Source organism: Gracilinanus agilis, chromosome 2, assembly GCF_016433145.1.
Source record: "Gracilinanus agilis isolate LMUSP501 chromosome 2, AgileGrace, whole genome shotgun sequence".
Classification (NCBI taxonomy): Eukaryota; Metazoa; Chordata; class Mammalia; order Didelphimorphia; family Didelphidae; genus Gracilinanus; species Gracilinanus agilis.
In genome coordinates, this window is record NC_058131.1 from 683,806,176 (window position 1) to 683,831,248 (window position 25,073).

General features: G+C 39.0%; 1 protein-coding gene across 1 annotated transcript in view; it reads right to left on the reverse strand.

Annotated features, from left to right (window-relative positions):
* CHUK (component of inhibitor of nuclear factor kappa B kinase complex) overlaps positions 1-24,076 on the reverse strand; it is a 35,865-nt gene extending 11,789 nt beyond the window's left edge. Inside the window, exons 1-14 of the mRNA XM_044662875.1 lie at positions 23,972-24,076; positions 20,531-20,625; positions 18,879-18,993; positions 18,262-18,331; positions 17,525-17,613; positions 13,534-13,623; positions 13,255-13,379; positions 12,987-13,094; positions 11,892-12,027; positions 7,698-7,892; positions 7,062-7,164; positions 2,061-2,184; positions 1,301-1,452; positions 389-450 (exon numbers count right to left, since the gene is read on the reverse strand). Of these exons, the coding sequence (XP_044518810.1) occupies positions 389-450; positions 1,301-1,452; positions 2,061-2,184; positions 7,062-7,164; positions 7,698-7,892; positions 11,892-12,027; positions 12,987-13,094; positions 13,255-13,379; positions 13,534-13,623; positions 17,525-17,613; positions 18,262-18,331; positions 18,879-18,993; positions 20,531-20,625; positions 23,972-24,076 (1,569 nt within the window). The remainder of the gene's footprint in view (positions 1-388; positions 451-1,300; positions 1,453-2,060; positions 2,185-7,061; positions 7,165-7,697; positions 7,893-11,891; positions 12,028-12,986; positions 13,095-13,254; positions 13,380-13,533; positions 13,624-17,524; positions 17,614-18,261; positions 18,332-18,878; positions 18,994-20,530; positions 20,626-23,971) is intronic.
* Positions 24,077-25,073: the final 997 nt, after the last annotated feature.

The window sequence follows — 25,073 nt, forward strand, 5'->3', positions numbered from 1 at the left end:
TTACAGCTTTATGAGTCTTTCCTGCCTCTTACCCTCATTTTGCCTGAACAGGTGGCATGAACTGGGCATGTACTCAAGGAATCCATCACAGGATATTCATTCCATCACACCTGCCCTCAATTCAATCAGGATTAAGGCAAGACAGGGGAATGGCAGGAAGAACAACATACATGGTTCTAGGGAGAGGATAGGTGCAATAATGGTCACTGTTGTCATCTAAAGCAGTAGTCTAGACCGATATGACCAAAGCACCCATTTTAAAGGCAGCCCAGAACATTAGAAAATACTTCTGGGCAACCACAGGTATGGATACATTAAGTCAATACTCTTTTACTCACAAATAGGATTCCTAGGGAAGAAAGCAGAATAGTCTCAAAGAAGAGCTTACCTGTGCACATTGGATGGCCTTTTCTTCCATTTCTTTCCAGGCTTTCAACATTTTTTCTGAGGCTAAAACAAAAGTCAGGATTATCTTAGAAATAGTCATGAACAAAAACTGGCCAGGGCTTTTATCGTGACCACAAACACTTTAATATGTTAGGTAATTATGTTTTACACTTATCTAGAATAACCCTATCTCCTAACTGGGTGGACTCAGTGTGAAGAGAATACATTACACAGAGTAGATACTCACTGGTATGAAGCCAGTGCCACGTGTTATTTACAGAGAAGGAATCATGGCAGGAATGCCGGCAACCTTGTCCAGCTTATTCAAACTTTTATCATTCTGAAGTTTCACACGAGATCTGAAGGTTAATAAATCCAGAGCAATCCAATATAAAAGATGCTGGCTCTGGAAGGCCACAAATAGCAAAGCCATAACATCCGTTGCCAGCTGTGAGATAAGAAACCTAACCCAAAAGGTGTTGGTGTTACAGAAGAGCAGAACCACTGCAGACACCTGGAGACAAACTTTATGTCTACTAAGAATGGAGTTTCAAGTACATAGATTTTTAGGTCACTGGCGCACTAAGCAAAAATCATACAAATCAAAGAATTTGAGTTCTTCATGGAAAGCATCAAATGGCAATTAGTAGGCAAGAATGAAAAGATCCCAAAAAGTAAAAAAAAAACTCCTGAAGTTCAAAGCAAATAAATAAATGCATCTCACAGTGAAAAGAAACAGAAATTAATAAGGGAAGCAACTACCTATGCACATAGAGTCCAGGATATGTCCCCCTTTTATTATATTCTCTCAATAATAAACAACAGCAATAACAATAACTCCAGTTAAACAGGACATTCCAATTTCGGAGTGCTTCCCATTCTCACTCTGCCTAGAATATATGGAATAACTTACATATCCCATAAGTCATCTGGTCGCTGTATCTATCCAAATCAAGCTGAATGCTCTGATGAAAAAACTGCAATTTTGCTTTCAGTTGCTGAGATGCTGAGATCATGGTGTTCTTCATTTTTGTTAAGTTAGCATTATAGCGAAGAAGACTCAACCTAAATCAATGCAGAGATATTGTCTCATTTTAGTAGGAGGAGCCAAGGGCCAATGTAAAAAAAAAAAAAAAAAAACAAACAAACAAACAAACAAAAAGCCATCAACCCTACCCCTATACTTCAATATTTGGAGTTAGGGCCAAACTTGGTCAGGATGCAGGTTTCCATTCAGTGTTATCTCTCAAAATAAAGACCTTCTAACACTACCACCAATCACCTACTCAAAATGTTTTATTTGGTAGGTTTCAGAGGACTCCTATTTATACAGTGTTTTAGGGTTTACAAAGTACTTTCCTCACAGCATTAGACAAATATTAGCATCTCCAACTTAAAGCTGGGAATTCTGGGTGTTTGTGCTAAAATATCAGGAAAGTTATGTGACTTGTTAAGGGTGCTACAACTACTGTGTTTCAACTAAAACTTGTTACTCTAGCACTTTGCTATCTCTTTGAAGGCCTTACAACTTGGATTCCACTGCCCCTGGTTCTGGGGGCCAGCAGCACAGCCTAGAGCTCTTGTTGGCATCTGGTATCTCACTACCAGATGGCAGTGGTTACTTACACCTGAAGTATCCCCCACACCTGGGGTACCCCATGAGGCCTACTCACATTGCTGCTCTCTGTCCCTGGAAGAGTCTGCTGTAGTCTTCCTTGAGCCCAGACACATAATGCACAGCTTCAGCCCACACTCTACGTAGCTGCATAACTGGCAACTGGATTTTGCTGTCCTTTACTGTGTGAGGAGGAAAAAAAGACTTGTTATAAACTAATGTAGAGGAAAGCTATCAGTACTATCAGTAAAAAGGCCACTAAATCAAAACTATAAGAATCAATCTTAATTTCAGGGAAAAGACCATGAATCTCCTCTTCCTCCCCCCTCAACACCAAGGCTCAGAGACCATAGGGACAGAATCCTGCAAATGCTGTCAGGCAAGGCCACTGCTATGGGGCATTGAAACATGGCAAGGCAGGAAAGAAAAGGATGTTTGATCCTAAAATAATCCAAAAACCAAGTGCTATCAAATAAATCATTGTTAAGAAAGAGCAAATCTTTCTGATTTTCCAGTTTTGACTCTCAAGCTTGGCCTGTTCCAGAATTAATCAAGCATTACCTACCATGATATGCAAAGTCCTATGGAAGAAACCCAAATAAAGATGCCTCCTGAGAGGATGGGAGTGAGGAGTAAGGGTGGGAGACCTTACCCATTACATGCTATATTCATTCTAAAAGAAAGGGCAAATATTTGAGTCTTGCAGAGCTAACGTCTGCCTGTATAGAAAAAGGTTTAAAATTGGGAAATTCATCCTTTAATATGGCAGTTGAATTATCCAAATCAAAAGGTTGAGAGTCAAATGAATGTCTGAGAAGAACCAAAACTGATAGCATTTTATTTCACATTTTAAAATTTCAATTTTCAGTTCCAAATTCATTTCCTTCCACCCTTCTCCCCTTTGAGAAAGCAAAAAAAAAAAAAAAAAAACCATTACAAATATGTATGGTCAAGCAAAACACATTCCTGCAATAGCTATGTCCCTCTCAAAAACATGCTTTAGTCTGCACCTGCACCATCTCCTCTCTATCTGGAAGTAGATAGTAACAGTATTTTTTTTAAACCCTTAACTTCTGTGTATTGGCTCCTAGGTGGAAGAGTGGTAAGGGTGGGCAATGGGGGTCAAGTGACTTGCCCAGGGTCACAGTTGGGAAGTGTCTGAGGCCGGATTTGAATCTAGGACCTCCCGTCTCTAGGCCTGACTCTCAATCCACTGGGCTACCCAGCTGCCCCATATAACAGTATTTTTAAAGAAATCTTTGCCTCTAAGTCCTTAAAAGAATTCCAAAGCTTTCAAAAATCATGGCTCAGAATGCATAGGTTAAACTCTGAGCCAGTTTCACCTATGAAGGATTAGTTTCCAGGGAAACTTTTGGCCTCTTATGAACTATTTGGACTAAATTCTCCTACACAGCCTCCTTTACTAAGTTCTCACAATTTTATAGAGATTTGTACTTTTAAGTGTTCTCAGAGTCTTTCTCTCAGCAATTCCATCAGGCAGGTAAAGCAGAGATTAGAATTTTCCTTCTTATTCTAAATGTTTCATCATATGATATTTGGTCAGGTATTTTTGCTATGGTCACACAAGTCAGAAGGTCTAGAACAATTCTGGCTGTCACTCAGTCTGATGCTAAATGGAGCTAACCGTCTAACTGCCTCCCCACCACCATCCCACCATCACCCCATATATCTTTTATATCTTCCCTATCAACTATTTCCTTATTTAAAATCATCTCTGAGTGACGGACAATGATCTTTACTAATTTTCCCAAAGTGATTTGCCAAAGTGATTCCTCAAAGAATCTTAGCAACAGAAAGAACCTTACAGAATCCAGTTCAACCTCCCACTCCATGAAGGAATCCCTCCTGTAGTTTACTTGCCTGGAGACATTCACCTAGCCTGTTTCAGTAACAAGGAACTTAGAGAGGCAGTCTGGAATAGTGGTGATAAAGTTGGGTTCAAGTCTGTCTCAGACACTTACTAGATGTGTGTATATAAGCAAGTCGCTTAACCTGTCTCAGCCTCCATTTCCTCATCTGTAAAATGGAGATCATAAAGCAACCCAAATTGCTGCTATGAGGATCAAATAAGATAAAGTCTATTAAATGCTTTCAAATCCTAAATGTATGTAAGTGTTAGCTATGTAAATGTCAACTGTTCTCATCACCCTACCTGATCTACTCCATTTTGAACAGCTTTAAAATGCTACCTTGTTCTGAACTGAAAATGGCCTCACTTTACCTTCTACCCACTAATCTTTTTCTTTATTTTATCTTTATTCAATTCCAATAACAAATTTACACTTGAGTTTTCCAAAGTTACATGATTCATGCTGTCTCCCTCCCATCTTCCCTCTCTACCTCCTGGAGTTGACAAGCAATTCCCTGCTGCCCACTGATCTTAATTTCAGGATCACACAGACTAAACACCTCTTTTTAAACTCCATGACAATCCTGCAAATGTTTAAAGATAGCAGTTCTGTTCCACATAAGTCAATAAGGGTTGCCTAGGCTACACACCCATAGTATCCTCAAACCAGTCATCCTATGTCATGGAAGTTCCCATCCTGGCCATCCTCTTTCTGTAGAAAGCTAAGGTTAAAAGATAAAAGAACGCATCTCGATCCTTCCTTTGCAGAGGTGGGGAGCCGTGATGTAGATCACAGCATATGATGTTGGAAAAGGATGATGTGTTTGTCTTGCTTTTTTCCTCTTAGACATCATGAGGGGTACCGCTCCAGGAAGGGATGGCACGTGTTAGAATGTAAGAAGGTAAGAATGCAATTTCATCCTTGGTCAACCCGAAGCCTAATGTAGCACCAGACACATTACCAAAGTTAGATAAATACTTGCTGATCACCTGAGATATGAAATGATGTAAACAAATAAAGACTAACATCACATTAGCTTTGGGGGCAATATTATCACAGTTTATTCATACTGAGATCATATCAACTAAAATTCCAAGTCTTCTTAATAAGAACTCCAGGCACCAACAAATATTATTTAAGCACCCACTATAATAATCAAACACGACTCCTTGAGGGATAACAGATAACTGTTCAACAATCAGCTGGCTATTAAAAACCAAATCAAGCATAAAAGAAGTGCTCTCTAACAATGTCCTGAGGAGACTCAAGTCATAGAATACCACAAGGCTTTTGCACATGGTTCCATGCAGGATTAAACCTAATAATCCACACAGGAAACCTCACGGTCGTAGAGAAAGATATTCATTGGATGAGTAACCCACTGGTCAGCCCATCAGTCTATTCCTCTTAGACAGGTCCTAAAGCTAGACAGCACTGAATCCAGAAGTGAATGGAAAGAGAGGAGGCTTGACTGTATTTGCACAATTGTGGAACTTCCAGGCACAATGCCCATCTTTTTTACATCAATATTGTTCCAGTGATAGCTCTGAAGCACAAAACAGCACAATCTAAGAAGAATCAAAATCTAAGGTGACCAAAAGGGCAATAGAGAGATGCAGGGGAGGGGGGGGGGGGAGGGTGTATAAGCAAGTTGCAGCATACAACCAATGGCCATGTGAACACAAATAGTACTATAAAGCATATCAACTGGGAAATGTATGTCAGAAAAAGAAAAGGGCCCGGCTGAGGTCAAGAGCAAGAAATAACAGACAGAGAGCTTGAGTAAGACACTAGTACCAAAGGAAAATTCATGAGGAGGTGTAGACAAGACTCAAACAAGTTAAGAAATCATGGAAAGGTAATTACCTGCAGAAGTGGAAGAATATCCACACTGATGACACTGCACAGTTCCACTGAAGCGTCAAAGTATAAAAGAAATCTATTCAGTTCCAGACTGAATGAAATATAAACTTTCGAAAGGCCTAGCCTGGGCCAACCCAGTTCCCAGAAGCTTAAGTTAGCTAGTCCCCTCACTTACACAAGAGAGCAGTATCTTTAGAATTATTCCCGATTTGGGTTTATTGACCAAGGTTCTCTGTAATCTCAGAGCCTCACAGATCCATTCTTTCATTCCCAGCCTCACTCTCAGTCAAATCCAGAGGATTCTTAATGGCATGACGTGCATGGTGATTTATTCCTATTATTTCCTATCATTTAGTTAAATTCTCTCACCTCCTAAACCTTACAACAGCAGTAGCAATAACAACTAGAATTTATAGCACATTTTAAGGTTTACAAATGTTATCACATTTTATGCTCAAACAACCCTGGGTGGTTGGGTGTTATTATTATCCCCATTTTACAGAAGAGAAAACTGAAACATACCATCAGTTAAACTCTTTTGAGGTTCCAGGAAACCTCACCCACAGGAAAATCATCATCCTGTAAGGCTGTATCAGCCTTGGTACTCACACTGTATCAGTCCCCCCTGCCTTAGAGGGCAGAGCAAAGCACTTCTCCCAAAGCCTCCATTTAAAGAAGACTCCTGGGTCAGCCATCTCTTCATTTCTCACCAGCTATACTCTTTAGCACTAGAGCCAATCAAGTCCACATGAGTATGTCCACATGAAGGTACCTTTTCCCTCACACTCCCTTTCCACCCCATCACCCTTTCAACTTACTTCTGCACATTGTCTTCCTCCATTAACCTATAAGCTCCCTGAGGACAGGGAAGGAACTTTTTTTTCTATATGTATCCTTAGCTCATAGCACATTGTCTGGCACATAACAGATGCTTAATAAGTGTTTACTGACTGAATGACAAAAAGGCTAAGTGATTTGTCCTAGGTAACACAGCTAGTAAGTTTCTGGGGCTGGATTTGAACTTATAACTTCCTAACTCCAAATCTAATGTTCTTTATGCTGCAACACCTAGCTGCCTAGGAAAACCAAGGAAATACAAATAAAATACAGTATCCCATTATCTTTTAAAAAAAAAAAAGAGGAAGAGGAAGAAAAAGGAAAAGGAAAAGAAAAAGGAAAAGAAAAAAGAAAATACACATCCTCTTCCAGTTCCTAAGAGATATAAACCCTTTCCTTAAAGGGGGTTAAAGAGTTAACACCAAAGGACCATTCTACCCATAAACTGTTTTAGGTCTCAGATCAGTAACAAATGACACATTACTTACCAATATAATTTACACATTCTGATAAATTTCTGGAAGCAAATGGCCCCTCATAGACAATCTTGCTTTTATCAAACAAATAAACCATGTAGCTATCACAGCCTCGCTGGAAGAGAAACAAACCATTAGTGCCTATTTAAAGAGTCTAGACATCCCAGAATCTCTCAGGAATACCCTGAATGCACTAATGCCTAGATAAATGCAAAGTTTTAGCTTCAACTGCTTAGTATATTCACATCTTCCACATAGATGTGGCACAAAATACATGAAGGAATCAATAATTTGAAAAATATAATTACAAACATATGCCATTACAGTGATTAAAAATCATGGAGAAAGGTAATCAAAAAATCCTAATTCAACTTGGACTTTACTTTCAATGTTACCTAAAAACTCGTGCCTACTCAGCTTCAAAGTTTTATGGAACAAGGGGGAGAAAAGAAGAAAACAAAGTTGAGGAAAGGGGAAAATGTGGATCTAAATAAAGAAGGAAATAGAGAAATACAAAACATTAGAGCTCATGTTACTGAGCTACTCAGAGAGCTAAGAAGACAAAGCTAAGAGGAATTAGAGTGAGTAATGCAAATCCTGGACACAATCAGGCTCACACACTTTCTAGGGATATCAGAAGTCTCTTACTACTCCATCTAGAACACACTGAGAAGCAGGCTTCCGGGGGTCCAGGGAAATTCCCATCTCTAAAAGCAGTTCTTGAGAGGCTGTATTTATTCCAGTTTCATGCTCAATCCGAGATTGTAGTGAATGAAGACTCTCCTCAGGAAACAACAGGAAGGAAATTATCTTTGCAGAAGTCATGTTTAATATATGTGCTATCTGTATAAATGAGAAGATAATAATTATTGTTTATCAGTTGTCTACTGTGTGCAAGATGCTATGAGCCATAGAACATATAAGATAAGCTATTTTGCCAAATTATATGCCAATAATATTGACAATCTTAAATGAAAAGAATATCTAGATGAGACACTTAACCTCTGCCTGGCTCAATTTCCTCATCTATAAAATGAAGATAACAACACCTGCATTCCGGAGGTTTTGTGAGGATCAAATAACAATACTTTTAGAGCTCAGCACAGTACCTCACATATAGTATATCCTATATAAATACTAACTGCTAATATAATACTCAACAGTTGTATAAGAAAAAAAAATCCATTCAATCCAACATATCTGTGAATCACATAAAATGTACAATGTGCTGTCCTAAGAATATAAAGACTTTTTTTAAGGGCCAGCTAGGTGGCTTAGTGGATAGAGCCACTTAACCCCCATTGCCTAGTCCTTACTGCCCTTCTGTCTAGAAACCAATACACAGTGCTGATTCTAAGACAGAAGGTAAGAGATTTAAAAAAAAGAATATAACATCTACCATGTACAGCAATGAACACAACAGAAGGTAGGGAGTGACAGGGCAGAAGTCAGGTCCAGATCAAGTATCCAAGCAAACTTTTTAGAGAGAGAAGTGAAAACTTCTCTGAAGACAACAGGCTGAAGAATAAAAGAGGGCCTGTCATGGAAAATCATAATTTGGAAGAAGAGAGATGAGAGAAAGACAAGCAGAAAACTAAAATAGTGCCCTTCAAAAAAACCAGAAACTCTTAAAACCTAGGATATCACTATCAGGAAAAGAAGTCAGAAAGTCAAATCAACATAAAGGGACTTGTGGGCTTCCCAAAACTCAATAAATCCTTCCCAAACCAAGGTATTGAACAAATGGGGCTTTACCTTATGATACCAGTGGTCTATGCAAATTACTAAATTATGAATAGAGAGTGTACAGGAAATGAGCTGCTTCTGTTACCAGGGAATATGACTGACTCAAAGCTGCCCCAACTAAAGCAAATGCATTGTCCTAGATAGGACTGCTTACTTAGTTCCTCTGCTTGCTGTCAGCTCATTGGATCTCTGGACTATTTCAATCATCCCAAAGAGTAATCCCTGCTCAAGCGCCACCTCCAATAGTGGGTCATCTAATCTCTGCTTAAAGACTTCCATGGATGAGGAAACTGAGAGTTCTTGTTCTATTTTTTTTTTTTTAATTTTAAACCCTTAACTTCTGTGTATTGACTTATAGGTGGAAGACTGGTAAGGGTAGGCAATGGGGGTCAAGTGACTTGCCCAGGGTCACACAGCTGGGAAGTGTCTGAGGCCGGATTTGATCTTGTTCTATTTTTACTTAAACTATTAAGGAACTTTTCCCTTTAACTTGGCCAAAATCTTATTCCCTGAGACTGCTAGCCACTGCTTCTGACACTGACCTCTGGGGTCAAGCAGAACAAGTTTGAGTCCCTTTCCCATATAAACAGCCTTTCAAACACTTGAAAACAGCTACTCCTCCCTCCTTCCCTCATCTTTCCTTTAAGCTACATGTCCCCAGTTCATTCAATTGACCTTCACATGGAATGGTTCTGCTCCCCTCACTGTCCTGGTCTCTCTTCAGAACAAGCCCCAGCTTGTCTAAGTTCTGCTTAAAATGCAGCCCCCAGTGTATCTACTGTACCCCTGATATGATGGCTCTACCAAGGAAAGCCCAGGGACTATCACACTGGCCCCCAGAGTCTCCCCTGCCTCCAGTTTAGGACTCTACACCTCCCTTTATTACAGCCCAAGATGATAATTGGCTTTTTGTCTACCCCTCATAATACTGACCCATTGTGAACAGGGAATAAGGAACTGGGCTTGCAGGTATTTAAAGACTGCATTTTCCTCTTGGCCTCATGATTTGAAGGCAGTATGGTACTATGGATAGAGTGCTAAGAACCTGGATTCAAATCTTAGTTCTGTCATTTAAATCTGTGACCTTGAAAAAGTCACCTCTCTAGGACTTAGTATCCTCGTTCTCATATATATAAAATGACACATATATAAACAGATATAAAACAAACCATATTTTCATAACTTTAACCATTTCAGGTATACAAAGGTACTACAAGACTTAAAAGGAGTCCTTCAGTGAATTCTTTTTTTAAGATGAAAAAATTTGCTAAAATGCAAATAATAACCCCCTAATGTTTCTGTTTAAAAAAACTAAGTTTTCAGTACATGAGCATTTGGCCTACATGCAGTCATGCTTGAGGATGGCAGCATATGAGTACAGAGAGAACCAAAGTGCTCTATAGATGCAACCAAGCCAGAAACAAACAGAGCCAAATGGCATCAGAGCCAACAAACACTTCCTAATCAGCCAATCCTCCTTTGCCAGCACACCTTTCAATCACCTGCTAAAAAAGTAGAAAGAAAAAATCAAAGTAGAAGAAACCCAAATGGCTTTTTATGATATCAACAGGATATCTGGGTCCAAATCAAAGTTTACAAAGAAGTAGCAACCAATCAATCTACTGTGAATGCATATTTCCTTCGATTCTAGCTTATGGCCTGCAAATAATGGGTACCTGAGCACGAAATAATCATTGAAAGAGTTACCTGGCTATGCAATGAGAATTGCTCCACATACCAGTCTCCTACATCAATTAAACATTTGTTAAAGGATTCTAACGTAACTGGCCTTGTGCTGGACACAGTGGGACATACAACAAGAACATAAGGCACTGCCCTGATGTCAACCAACAGGAACATCAACAATTCAGCAATAATAAAGAATTAAGAGACACAAATGGCTAAGACACAGACTAGAGCACATATGCTCAGTATATACTTTGTGTTTATGTCAACAAATTATAATGGGGATAAAAAAAGGTGATGACATGCACTGGAGATAGGAGAGGTCCATGGAGGAAGCTAAACTTGAAGGGGTCAGTTTCAGATAAGCAGGAAGGGGAGGAGGTGAATGGGGGCAGGGGGATGGGGGTTGGAGTGGGGATTGATTAAAGGAAATTACAGAGCCAGGAATGAGCACCATATGTTGGGGGGGAAAATGATGAAAAATGGTCTTTCTCTGGAGTGGAGGCTACATCTACAAAAGTAATAGGAAATAAGGTTGGATGTTGGAATGGACAATTGATGGCCCTGAAAACTCAGACTTCACTTGGTTAACAACAAGAAGTCACGGCAACTTCTTAAGCAAATACATAAGAGATGAACTATACTGAGGAAAGCCTGGAGTCAGGAAGGCCAGTTAGGAGAAGGTTGTAGCAGACTAGGTATGAAGTGATGACAGCCTAATCTAGGCAAGTGACCCCCTGAGTGGAAAAAATGGAGCAGGAGGCAGCTGGGTAGCTCAGTGGACTGAAAGCCAGGCCTAGAGATGAGAGGTCCTGGGTTCAATTCTGGCCTCAGACACTTGCTGGTTGTGTGACCCTGGGCAAGTCACTTAACTCCCATTGCCTAGCCATTACCAGACTTCTGCCTTAGAACCAATATACAGTACTGATTCTAAGACAAAAGGTAAGGGTTTAAATAAATATATAAAAGTTTAAAAGGGGCGATGTGATGAACCATTTGAAAGTAGAATCTATACTGACTTTTGTCTATTTCACAAAATCTAAGTCCTGAAAACACTTTTACTAACAATAATCATAACAGCATTTATATGACACTTTAAATGTTAACTCAATCAATCTTTTCAACAACTCTGAGGCATGTGCCATTGTAATTTCCATTTTGCAGATGGGGAAACTGAGTCTGAGAGGTCATGTGATCATGGGTCACAAAACCATTAGTGACTCTCAAGTCCAACATTATTGTCACTGTGCCTCCCAGCTGCCCCACGAAGAAAAGCAAGACTAGCACTAGGCGAAGGTGAATGTAATGAGTCCCAGTGCTGTTATTTCCACTTCTCTTTTTCCTAGTCACTTCCTAAAGAAGCTTTAACTTGCCTTTAAAGGTTCCCAAGCAGAATGTGGCATGGCTCACCTTCAAGTTCAGGATCTGCTCCATGAGCACAAAGCACGCCGGCTGCTTGTGCAGGAGATCTAGGCTTCCCCCTCTCTGCTGAGGATCCCACGTCAGCATCAACTGCAGCCACTGCTCCATGGGCTCCACTATGAAACTAAAGCACACACAGCACAGGGAGAGGAATCACACAGAGAAGTCACCCCAGGACAAAGCGGGGCTCCTGGCTCTGGACATTTCCTATCTCACTGCTTCGTTGTCCATCATGCATCTTAACTGCTAAGTAATACTGAAATAGAAAGGGGCTCAACGGCAAATAAGTCAGAGAAGTAAAGCTGACCCACAGGGCAGAGCAGAGGCAGAGCCCTAAATTCTCCCAAATTCCCCTCCAAACGACATTAAATTAGCACCTCAAAACAAATTCTGGAGGGACAGAACCCACAAAGGGACAGGGGAAAGCAATTTTCCAGGTCAACAGGCCTTAGAAGGTCAGCAGAAAGATCTCTCTCACAGGCAAGCACAGTCGAGGGCACATCACCCTGCAAGCCCATCAAAGTCCTGAGCCCAGGTATGAGTCAACAGTGAGCCCCTTACCCCACTCCCCTGGCCCCAAGCAAGCCAGCAGCAAGTTAGACAAACAAGACTTTTTCTTTGAATCTTACCTTCTTAGAATAGATATTAAGTATCCCTTAATACTAAGTATTATTTGTAAGGCAGAAGAACAGTAAGGGCAAAGAAACTGGGGTTAAGTGCTCTGCCCAGGGCCACAGAATTAGGAAATATCTGAGGCTAAATTTGAAACTAGGACCTCGCGACTCCAGGCCCATCCACTGTGCTACCTCGCTGCCCCACAAAAGCCTCTGGATTCATGCACAAAATGCTTTCTGTGGTCATTGGCAATACACACAGGAGATCCCAGCTCTCTTCTACAATGAAATCATGTATGCTGTCATCCAGATAATTTCTTAGAGATTGGGCAAAGGAGATCTGTATGGGGAACTGACCTCCCACACCCAAATGACTGAAATCTCTGCTTGGCAAACCAAATTACTCTATGACGTCCTTAACCAATCCTAGAAAAACTGAGGAAAATTATCTCAATGACAATCCACTTACCTAGAGAGGCTATTAGGTTGAGGTAAGTGGCTACTAAACCGAACCTCTCCAGTCATCTCTTCAAAAGCAAATATATGTTTGGGATCTTTCTTTTTAATCTTTTCATGCCTGGAAAATAAAGTACGCACAATGGATAACCTCATTATATAAAAAGACTTTAAGACAGAATTGACGGTTTACATTTCAATTGAATTTTTGCTTACAAAAAAGTGAATTCCTAATTCCCATTCCCAAAACACCCAACAAAAATTTTTCTTCCATTTCTTACCATGTAAATGGCTGCAGATGATGTAAGAAAGGTCTATATCCCACAATACATTCAAATACCATTGTCCCAAAGCTCCAATAATCAACAGTAGCAGTATACGGCTTGTTCTCAAAGAGCTCTGGGGCCTTTGAAAGACACAATGTTTAAACATCAAAAAACTGAGGAGAGGAAAGAATATTTTGCCAACTCCTGAAGGTCACTCAGGACCTTCAGGAATATATAAGAAAGAATAATGAAAATCCCTTAATCTCTATGAGAAAGAAAATGAATAGGCCTCACCAGATATTGTAGCGTTCCCACAAAAGATGTGCATAGACTTCCCTGATCGAGGTCTTTAGCATATCCCAAATCAATTATCTTATGAATTATCTGAAAATTAATCAGATGAGTTAAGTTTACTAGCTGGAAAAATATTAAAGGATACACTAATACTGGAGGACAAAGGCAAGCATAACTTTTAAATTTTAAAAACCACCACCTGAAAGCAGAACCGACTGATCTATAGTTTGCAAGCAAAAAGAGGATAAGAGGCAAAGGATTCCTTTTAAGGGGAAAAGAACCAAACACTCCAATCTTCCAGTCTTCTTCCCTTGCTACTGGTTCAGCTCTGAATCTGATTCAAAGTTCAAAACCTTAATTCTTAGGACCTTAAATATAAATAGCATTGTGTCATGGATTCCAGAGAACTGGCAACCTTTTTTCCTTCTGGCTGCTGCCTTGTCAATCACCACCTCTCACAATCTCCATCAAATCAGTTGGTATGTATCAAAATTACAAATATTGCTTGATCCAAAGTTGCCATCATCTTCTAGCCTATGAAGTATTTCTAACTTCCTTTCCCCTATATCCAGTCAACTGGTACTACTACATTACAAACTCTCTGAAAGCAGAGACTGCTCCTCATCAAAGAAACCAAGAGTGTGCAAATAACACTGTTCAATTGGCCATCTAAGCCTAAAATTCATCTCATTTCCACAGAAATCTTCTCTTGGAGACAGGTAGGTAACTTAGAAAGACCTAGAGATGGGAAGTCCTGGGTTCAAATTTGACCTCAGATATTTCTTAGCTATGTGACCCTGGGCAAGTCACTAAACCCCCACTGACTAGCCCTTACTGTTTCTATGCCTTGGAACCAATACAGTACTGATTCTAAGATGGAAAGCTTAAAAAAAAAAGTCTCTCATGTGTTAGGGAATCTGAAAACCTTCCTCCACTTCTGGATGCTTGACAGCTTATCTGTTTCTTATCCAAAAGATGGTACTCTGAGCCTTGAGGGCAAGGGCTGTTTTGCCTTTTTGTAGATTCACTGGCAATATTCTAAATAAATTCATGTTGATTGTGTGGTATGTCAGAATATGAGAATTTGGCAGGACAAGCACTACCCCCATCCTAGACACTGAAGATAGCATTTGCTTTTCTAGATGCCACTATGCTCTTATTTTTTACCATACAGCCCACTAAAATCTCTAGCTATTTTTTCAGATGAACTATCTAGTCAAATCTCCCAGTCTTAACCTTGTGAACTTTTTTTTTAACTCAAGAGTAAGACTTGACATTTATCCCCATTATATTTCATCTTACTCAATCTGCCCCAGTGAGCTAGCCTGTTAAGATCTTTCTGGCTCCAGACTATCAATCCACTGTAGTTAAATTCAGTTGAGTACAATGCACATTTATTAATCACCTCCCATGGATGCAAGGCATTGGGCTAGAAAAACTAGGAAGACAGAAACAGAAGTGGAAAAACCCCTGCCCCTGAGGAGCTTACATTCTACTGGAGAGAATCCATGAACACAGAGAAGAAAATACAAAGTACATAAAATACAAAGTAACTTAGAAAGGAAGAGTCTCTAACTAGCACAGATCAAGAGAAACCTCAGGCAAGGGCATGGCACCAAGGTGTGATTATAAAGAAACTAGAGATTTTACAAGAAATGAAAGGAGGGGACCACAGAGGAAACCATCTGTACAAAGTCAAGAAGGTAGAAAATAGAATATTACATATAGCTGGTGGGAGTGTATGAAATAGAGCAATATTATGGCAGGTCAAAAATGAAATGACTGAGAAAACAAAAGCTCAAGCTTCTGAGGATTTCAATTTATTAAGCAAGGCATGCCAACTGCCTAACAGTAGCCTTCTTTCAGCTTTAGCACTGGACCCTGAATACAGAGGTAGGTTTTTTTTTTTAAATACACTAAAAATAATTAATCAAATAAAGCCAGTTAATTAAAAAGAAACAATTAACCATAATACAATATTAGGCAATCTGATTCTCATTAGAGGAAAAATTGGGAACTTTCCAAGTTGGGAGGGGTAGGGAACAGCTGTAATTCCCTAATATCAGAATAAAAGGTATCCCATTCCCCCCAGTGTCTGTGAATAATCAAAGGAACATGGAAACAATAACTGACGACCAGTTTGGGGCCAGTTTTCAGATGAGTTGTATAGCTCATTGTTGTATAGGTTGCTTGAGCTGCATAATTTTAAAAAAACTCTTTACATCAATCTTTGGATCTAACCAGGTTTCTGGTCAGCACAACGTAGGTCCTTAGTAAAGTACGTGGATGTGGTCCAGCTTCCCAGCTCTAAACGATACAAGAAGATTTTCTCCCAATTCTTCCCACTGACAATATGCCAATTCCCTAAAAAAATCAATATGCCCAGAAACTCGAACTTTTGTTTCTTCAGTCATTTCATCTTTCACTCTCCACAATAAGAAATCAGATTCAAAAGGTGGATTAGGGCCAGATAGTAGAGGACTTAAGAGGTCAGGCTAAAGATTTTGTATTTTATACTACAGGCAATAAAGAACCAATTAAAATTTCAGTAGTGCAGACACCATTAGATCTTTGTTAGGTTTTAATGGTACCCCCCTCCTTTGGTCATCTGTAAATCTCATAAATTAATCTGTTGTACCTTCACCCAAATCACTGATATAAATGTGAAACACAGGACTAAAGTCAAAGCCCTGGGGTATGCCAAATTGCAACTCATTAATGACTATTTTGGGGTTCCTATCAATCAACTTGTTTCAAAGTAACCTAAGTACACTGTCACCTAGCCGATATCCTCCTTGTTGACAAGGGCAGCATTAAAAGACTTTCCCAAATGCTTTGCTGAAATGTAGGTGAACAATATCTACTAATGAAGTCTCTTCATCTACCAGTCTAATTAACTTTTCAAAAAAGGAAAATAATGTTAATCTGGAATGACTTGTTCTATATACACCAAGTTCAAATTCTTAATGATTTTCAGAAATCTAATCATATCCCATCTATCAAGTAATCTCTCCTAACTGGAAAGGCATTGTCTTTTCTATCTCCACATCACTGCCTCACATTCATTCTCCTAAATGATTCCCCTCATTCATTCTGGATGCCTTACTTTGGACTTTTGCCAGCTCTCTAATTTCTCTATGTGGGGTAACCAGAATTGCAATAAGATTCCTAGAAGGTACACACTGTAAGTTTACAGAAGAGAGGAAATACATATTTAAAATGTTGTTTCTAATGCCCCTCCTGACAATGCCCAAGACTTAGTTGGCTTTTTGAATTATAAAATGTATTAGGCTGATGTTTCTAGGGAAAGTCTAGAGTGACTGACAAAAACAAATGAACTCAAAAAGCAAGATAATTATAAGTCTGCTACTTTACATTTGCTTTCAAGCAATTCTGTATCAATTCCAAAATTTCATTCGGACTTGTAGCATTAAACCCAGAAAAAAATACTGTCTTGCTATCTCTGACATGCTCTGTGCTAATGCAACCTCTATGAAGAACACCTGGAGCGGCATAATACTCTATGCCAAGGACAGTCCTACAAGAGTTTTATGCTTTGGGCAAAAGAAAAGAAAGTTTCAAAATGCAGAGAGATGACAATAGAGATAGCCTTACTCAGAAAAGTTTTTTCCTTAAAATATATTCCAGAAAACAACTCAAATTATATTAATATTCATGGATACTATGTGTACTTATTAGTGATCTATATATCTTTTCAAAATCATTTGTTTGGGAAATAGAGAATCAAAATTTCCAAATTTAACAGTGAGCCAAATAAAAGGGCTAAGATGCTTGGACTACACTTAGAATTTAGAGGGTATACAAACTTCTTAAATTAAAGTTGGTGTAAAAAGGCATCAGTGAAGCTACATTTTTTTCCCCCAGAGTAAAATACAAAAACTTTAAAATACCTTGATCCTTCTCTCAACCCGAATAAGCTAGATGTGCTACACTTAGCAGGTATGTAAAGGTCCTTCAGCATTTTACCTACCTTCCCACCAACATCCTGAAGAACTATATTTTCAGGTTTTAGATCTCTGTGAATAATTCTATTTTCATGCAAATATTGAATCCCCGACCCTAAATGAATATAAAAAATATATTTTGAGGGACTAACAACAATTCATTTTTATATAGCTATTTAAGGCTTTCCTCCTCATACAAGTATTATTATTACCATTTTATAAATTAGGGAACTGACAAAGATCAATTACTAAGGGTTAGAGCCAAGATCCGAACCGAAATTCTCCTGACTCCAAACTCTTAGTCCAACAATCTCATGAGGAAACTCTCCTGGTTCTCATATATCCATGGAGTTTCATGATCATAGTTGCTCACATGCAGAGCCAGACACAAAAAAATTCAAAACTGTGTTTAAGTCAAATGCATAACATTGCTATATTAACTAGAAAAGGTGACTTCTAAGTGATACAGTAAAGTTACAAAAAATTTAATTCTATGTAGTTATCTGTCAAATAAATTAAAACATTTCTGTTATTAAGCTAGAGATATTGTCTAGTAAGAAAGCAATACTATTATCATAGATTTTGAATTCAATTTGGTTTTGACATTCACAGAAATTTTTGAATTCCAATTCATATTTCATGAAAGTACACAAGCATTTCCTCAGTGTGTCTGAAGTATTAACATTGTACACAGCTCTCTTTCCTTCATCAAACACCCAACACTAGTAACAATCAAATTCTGGCAATTTGAGAAATTACATACCAATATCACTAAGCAGAGAAAGTACTTGACTTTCTTTAAGTCCACAGCAATTTTCTGGTTTGTTGAGTAACTAAAGGAAGAAAACAAAGGTTTAAAAACACATAACTACAGTCATACTCACTGGTAACTTTACCCTGAAGTAAGGCATTATGACCAAAAAAAAAAAATAGACAATGATGGGAAAAAATGCCCAAAATCTATACTGAGACTATATAAATTCCATGCTAGTACACAGAAGAGAAAGAAGAAAGAAGAGAGAACATTTAAATCTCAAGAACTTTAAAGACCTCAAAGATAATAGTCCTATAGCCAGATGGACAAGTATCAATGGCAGATTTGAAATAGAAGAGGGCAGTCAAAAAATGTCAGAAAGAGAAAGAAAAAATGTTATTCATCAAATCTACTACTATGTGGCTAATACTACTGACAAGCTTTTCTAAGAAGGCACCATAAATAAATCCCAGGATTTTGGTCACATTTTTCCACCACAAAAACACTATGGAAAATCTATTAAACTATCAACCCACCACTGTGAACACTCCTACCAAATCTGAATAAACTAAGCAAGTCAGTGATAAGAGTGACAACCTCCTGCAACCCAAAACAGCCTCAACTACCTTCCGAAGATCTCCCCCTGAACAGTACTCCATGGCTAGAAGAGGGACATCATTAATCAGGAAATTCATCTCCTCAGGAACATCACAGGCCTTTACAACGCTAGGATGATTCAGCCTAAAAAGAAAAGAGCAAAATGCTAATTCGAAATTTCTCCTTATGTGACACCACCTCATTGTGTTTCACCACAGGGGCCTACAAGTTTGCTGTGAACATGCCCAGGAGGGAGGAGACAAAACAGTGTAATAGAAAGAGCAGAAGACTTGGAATCAGAAGAACTAGCCTCCCATCCTGTTGTCCCACTCACTAGCCCTGTGACCTCAAGCTTGTTACTTTCCCTCAAAGGACCTCAGGTTCCACATCTGTAATGAGGGGGTTAGACAAGATTGGCCCCATAGTTTCATAGCTGATGAGTCTGCATTCAGATATGTTGCAAACCAGCAGCCCAAAGAAAGCAGGACTTTGAGAGAAAATATATTTAAAACTGCTGTCAATAACGGGAATGAGTTACAAAATGCCATGTGAAATTACCCTGGTGACCAGCAGCATGCCCTTACCAGATGCCTGGCCAAAGTTAGTGTCCAGATGTGAAATGGAATTTTTCTCTGTTCAAAATTACTTGGCTAGTGTGGGCACTGGACCTATAACCCTGGCCTCATCAGCACTGTGCACTCGCCAGTCACTTCTTCACTCAAAGTATGCTGTCTGGCCCAATCTATAAGGGAAGGGATATTTAACAAATATGACTCCTCCTTAAAAAGCCACAGTAAAAAGTACTTAGAGGGATCTTAAAGTTATTTAGTCCAACTCTTCTGACCACTTAGTACAATGATGTTCATAATAATATAAATGATACTGAAATATATCAATAACAACTGGTGGTGTTGTCTAGTCTATTAATTTATTATACAGTTTCATTGACTGGAAGAAATAGGAAAAAAAAAAGAGGGAACAATTATCCATTAGACAGTTAACTGGAAGTCTCACAAACCTTTCTAAAATATATTAATATTCTGCAATTATAAGAATATAGTGAAAATAAAGGGAAAAAGTAAGGATCTTGAAGGGCCAAGTCATCATTCCAAATACCAACTGGCATTTCCTCTTAAGTGGCAGGCTACAATAGAAAACAGTAGAAAACAGATACAGTAGAAAACACAGTGAAATAGGAATCAAAAGACTTGGGTTCAAATCTCTGCTATTTATTAATTGTATGACCCAAGGAAAGTCATTCAATCTCTCTAAACATACTTCCTAGGGTTGTTATAGGTTCCTAAGAGATGAAGGATCTAAAAGCACTCTGAAAATTATCCAATACAAATGATAACAAGACAAGTTCCTATTAGGTGCCATCAACAAAAGAAAGTATGCACAACATAAGTGGCAAAACCCTTAAATTAGGACGTATGATTGTGCCCTCAGAGTGCAGACAATTTATACACACAAATACATACTATATATGTATAGATGACTTGTTTTGCTAAATCTCCTTAGTTTCTATTCCTATATAGTCTATTCTATTTTTAATATAAAATATATTTTTAATAACTCTAAAACAATTTATATTTAAAAAAAGGCTAAGAGAATTCTCAGACATTTGCTATTAAGCACGTATTAAGAGTCAGAAGAATCATAACTCTCAAAATATACTCACTTCTTCATGATCTGGATTTCATGGCACCACCGGTCTTTATTTTTCGCACTTAGCTCCAAGCGACAAGATTTAATAGCTATTTTGTTACCAAGTTCCTGAAAAAAAAAAAAAGAGAGAGAAAAAGATTGAGAGGAAGAAGATACATTCTAGTACAGAATAGTTCTTTAGTCTTGGGCAATCAACCCTTTCTTCTTTTCCCATTTACCATAAACCACATACTGACCTTCCCTAATTAGATACAAACATCTGTAGTGAGTAAAGGACTTGAAGATGTCAACTACCTATTCTTTACAACTGACTTTCAAATATATAAAATAACATAGGCACCCATTCACTTAAATCATTACAATTATCTCCCTACCTCCAATCACAATGCTCTTTCTTTTACAAGTAACATCAGAAAACAGATATAGCTTCTTTTCCTCATTCCTTATCATTTATTAATACATAAAGTTTAAGACTGTCAGATGAAAGACTGAAACCAACCCATGACTGGAACTGAGGGTGCTTATCCAGCCTAACTTAGTCTTCATAAAAACATTCTAACCCCGAATTTCTAATACCACTAACTGCCATGCCACACCTCTGTTAATTCTACAAGACCAACTAACAACAATCTTCAATCACAGAATCAAGACAGCAAATTGTAAATTCATCCCCTGTGGCAGACACGTCACAACATGATCTTTGAGAATATCGAATGAGACTTTAAAAATTATTACAGAAAACAAGTACATGACATGATCAGCAAATTCCAAATTCACTATACAGCAATTCTGGGGCTCCAATATTAGGTCAAAACATATATTATTGTATAATTTAAATTCCTTGTGGGCTTCACTTTTTTGTCTTTGCATTTTCCAGAACTTAACAGTGTCTTTTGCACAAAGCAGGTACTTTTATTTGTCGAACTGAACTGAAATACAAAGCAACATCCTTTGCAATAATAATAAAACCAGAAACAAAATACGTCCATCAAACTTTAAATAGCTGAAAAAACTGTGGCATATGAATGTAAGGAAATATTATTACATTGCAAGTAAAAATGAAAATTAAAATTTCAGAGAAACATATGACTGTAAAGTGGTCCAAATTGAAGAAAAAAGACAAAATAACAATACATGAGATTACAAATATGTTAATAAAGACAATACTAGATGACAACCTCAAGTAAAAACAATAGAAAATGTAAATACTAAAGTTAAAGAAAACATACTTTTATTAATGACTGTTAAAACTACAAAATTGTAAAGCAATATTTGCTACCAATCGTTCTCTAAGGTAGTTTTGTTAATTTTTCAGGGAATAAATTTTGTAGAGGATCTGAGTGTTTGGAGTAGGGTAGAGCCTTGTGTCAAAACAAAATGAATTAATATAAAATTTTCAATAAATTTAACTATTTGCTAAACATTATCACATGTATGCTACAATTAATAAGAATGACTTCTTAAATAAAATACTTAATATCATCTTTCATGGTCGAAAAGTTATTTTAAAATACTACATAAGGATAGATTGTTTCATGTGTTGAAACAAAGCTCAAATGAATTTCAATATGCCCCAAGAGTGGAAATACTCTCAAAAAAATTTTAAGGATGCAAGGATAACTTCAATTTAAACTATATTGAATACAAAGCTATGATCACAAAAAAAAAAATAAAATAAAAAATAAAAAGGATTACCACTTTTCATCATCTATTACCTGAAATAATAGTTATTTAACTTCTTAGATAAGTTTTATAGATAAGGCCAAAGAAAAGGGGGTTAGCACAATATCTGGTACACTGTAAATAGGAAAAATGTTTGATCACTTGACCAGACAACATAAGAGATGAAAGCACTGTTTAAATCTTTGTATTTCCTCTGCCTGGAGAACTAATAGTACACTACAGCAATACTTAAGGTCAATCCTTGAGTCAGTATCAGCACACAGGTGTTTGTTCAAACTATGGGAGTCTACAAAAATTACCAGAGGTGTAAGAAAAAAAATGAAGCCACAAGCAAAACCAAAGGAATACATAGAAAGGACTGATTTGGAGCAAGAGGGGCTATGTTCCAATTAAGCTCTGTTATTTATTAACTATAGACAAATCACTTATGTCTCAATTTCCTCATCTGTAAAAGGAGGGGAGGTGGGGGCTTCCTTCCAGCTCTAAATCCATAATCCTATAAAAGAAGATCCAGAAAAGAAAACTAAGTAGATAGAAAAGTAGAAGGAAGACCAGGAAATCTAGTATCACAGAAGCCAAAGCATGGAAGTACAATTGCTTAATCCTATTCTCTTCCACCGATCTTTTCAAGACCTTTTTCCATCAACTATTTGAACCATCCTCAGGGATTCCTCTCATTCTATGAACAGGCTGAGGTCTCCCTTACCCTTAAAAATAGTTCTCACGGCTCCCAATAAATTCCTGAATCATCTTCCTCTACTCTTTCGTTTTCCAGACTTCTTGAAAAAAGTCTACAGTATTCAGGGTTTTCTTTTCATCAATACATAGCACCTCTTCAATGCTTTCTTCTCATATCATTCCCAATCCATAATCTCCCCCATTCATAACCCAACTTTTCCTTAAAGTAGGAGACTAAGTCACCTACTTCAAGTAAATATGAAAGGCTGGAAGCAGTTAGTGAGCGGTGGAAAGGGAAGAAAGGTTTGAACAATAGCTTCAGGGAATAATGAGTAGAAAGAGAGAAGGCTGTGAAGACAGCAGACTTGGAAAGTTCAGATCTTCAAGTTGGTACTGTTCTGTGACAGAGATCTGAGGTGGGTTGACTGTGGTTTCTAGTTGAAATGGGATGAAAAGGTCATAAATATTGAATGTAGGAGACGATACGGCTGACTTTCCCACCTGATACTTTAGAGCAGGACCATATACAATCCAAGTGCCAACGAAGCCCATAATACTACCTGCTCTACTTTCCTCCTCTTCTTCATACCTCCCTCCCAAGTCAAAGAGGATTTGTCAAGTGGCTCCCAAGGGTCAGGCCCTGCGCTAAGCCCTGGAGATAAAAAGAAAAGGAGAGACAGTCCTTGCATTCAAGGAGCTCTATTGATGGTGGAAAGAACATGCTAACAGTCTAATAATGGATTCCTCTCTAAGTAGTTCAGTAACATGCAAACCTCTCCGTACAATAGTGCTTGCACTCAAATCACACACACACACGATCTAAACCCCGAAAGTCGACCCAGCCAAGAATCACCCCCAAGCCTTAGCCAGGACCACTAGGTCAATCACGGCAGTAGGGTGACTCCGAATGGGGCCATGTCACACCTACAGAAGAATCACGCCACAGGGGTCACCTGCGTGAACAAGTCCCAGGGTGAGTCGCGCACCGCCTCGGGCAAAGCCACACCCGGTCCGGCACCACAACGACCCACGGATCACGCAGGCGAACATACACCCCACTACCCCCCTCGCCCCGCCGTCGTCGCTGCCTCACCCGGTGCTGATAAAGACAGACATTTCCGAAGCCGCCTGTGCCCAGCCGCTCCCGCATCTCCCAGGGCCCGCCCGCGCCGGGCCGAAGCCCCGGGGGCCGGTCCATGGGCCGGAGCGGGGTCGGCCGCAGACTCGGCCGCCGCTTCCAGGCCGGCTCACGGCCCCCGCCGTCACAGCACCCACTAACACGATCTTCTCTCGAGAATTCACCGTCACATCCGGACATGAAGAGGGACGGAAACAGGTCACTTCCCCCGGACAAGGCCCCACCGTTCTACAAGCTCCGCTCCGCCGCCTCACGTGGTCTAGGCCCCGCCCACCTGCAGTCTTGGGTTGGACTCCACCGTCCTCCAAGCCTTTGTTCCCCCCTCCGGAAGGTGGGTGTCGGGGTCCGAGAGTAGAAACTATCCTTGACCTGTGGAGGGTCAGTTGGCCCAGCCAGCCTCTCAGCCCCAACCCACCCAGGAGCTCTTTAAAACTATAATGGAATGATCAACCCTCTGCGCCCACCCTGATGATACCGAATTTCGGGACTCTAAAATCAAGCTTTTATAAAGCACTTGGGGGCCAGAGACTTACTGTCCAGCCACTAAAGGCTGACGGGCAAAAATGAAAATGCCAACTCTAAAAGAATGGACCTTCTCTCAAGCCCAGATCTCATCTTTCCCGGGAAGAAACGCTGGATTTCAATGAGATGTTAGGGAGAATGAAGTTTTTTTGTTTGTGTTTTTTTACTCAATCCAGTTATATGTTCTGGCCCCCTAAAACATTTCCAGTATGTGAGTTTATGTCCACAGACTTAGACCTAAAGTTAAAAAACCCTTATACTCAGGAATCCAATATTTTCACCAAGAAAAAAAAAAAGGCATGTAAACTCCCCACCCCCAGCATAGCGTGTGTAATGGAGAGGAGTATGGAATCAGGAAAACTAAGGAATTTGTATTTTATCCTAAAGGAAAAGGGGATCCACACAAGTTTCTTGAGCAAAGGTCTGATATAGACTACACTTGACTGAATGAAATTTGGCAGGTGTGTAGAGGGTCAATTTAGGAGGGGAAAGAATACATGCAAAGAGGCCCAATTAGGGAAACTATTAAAGTATT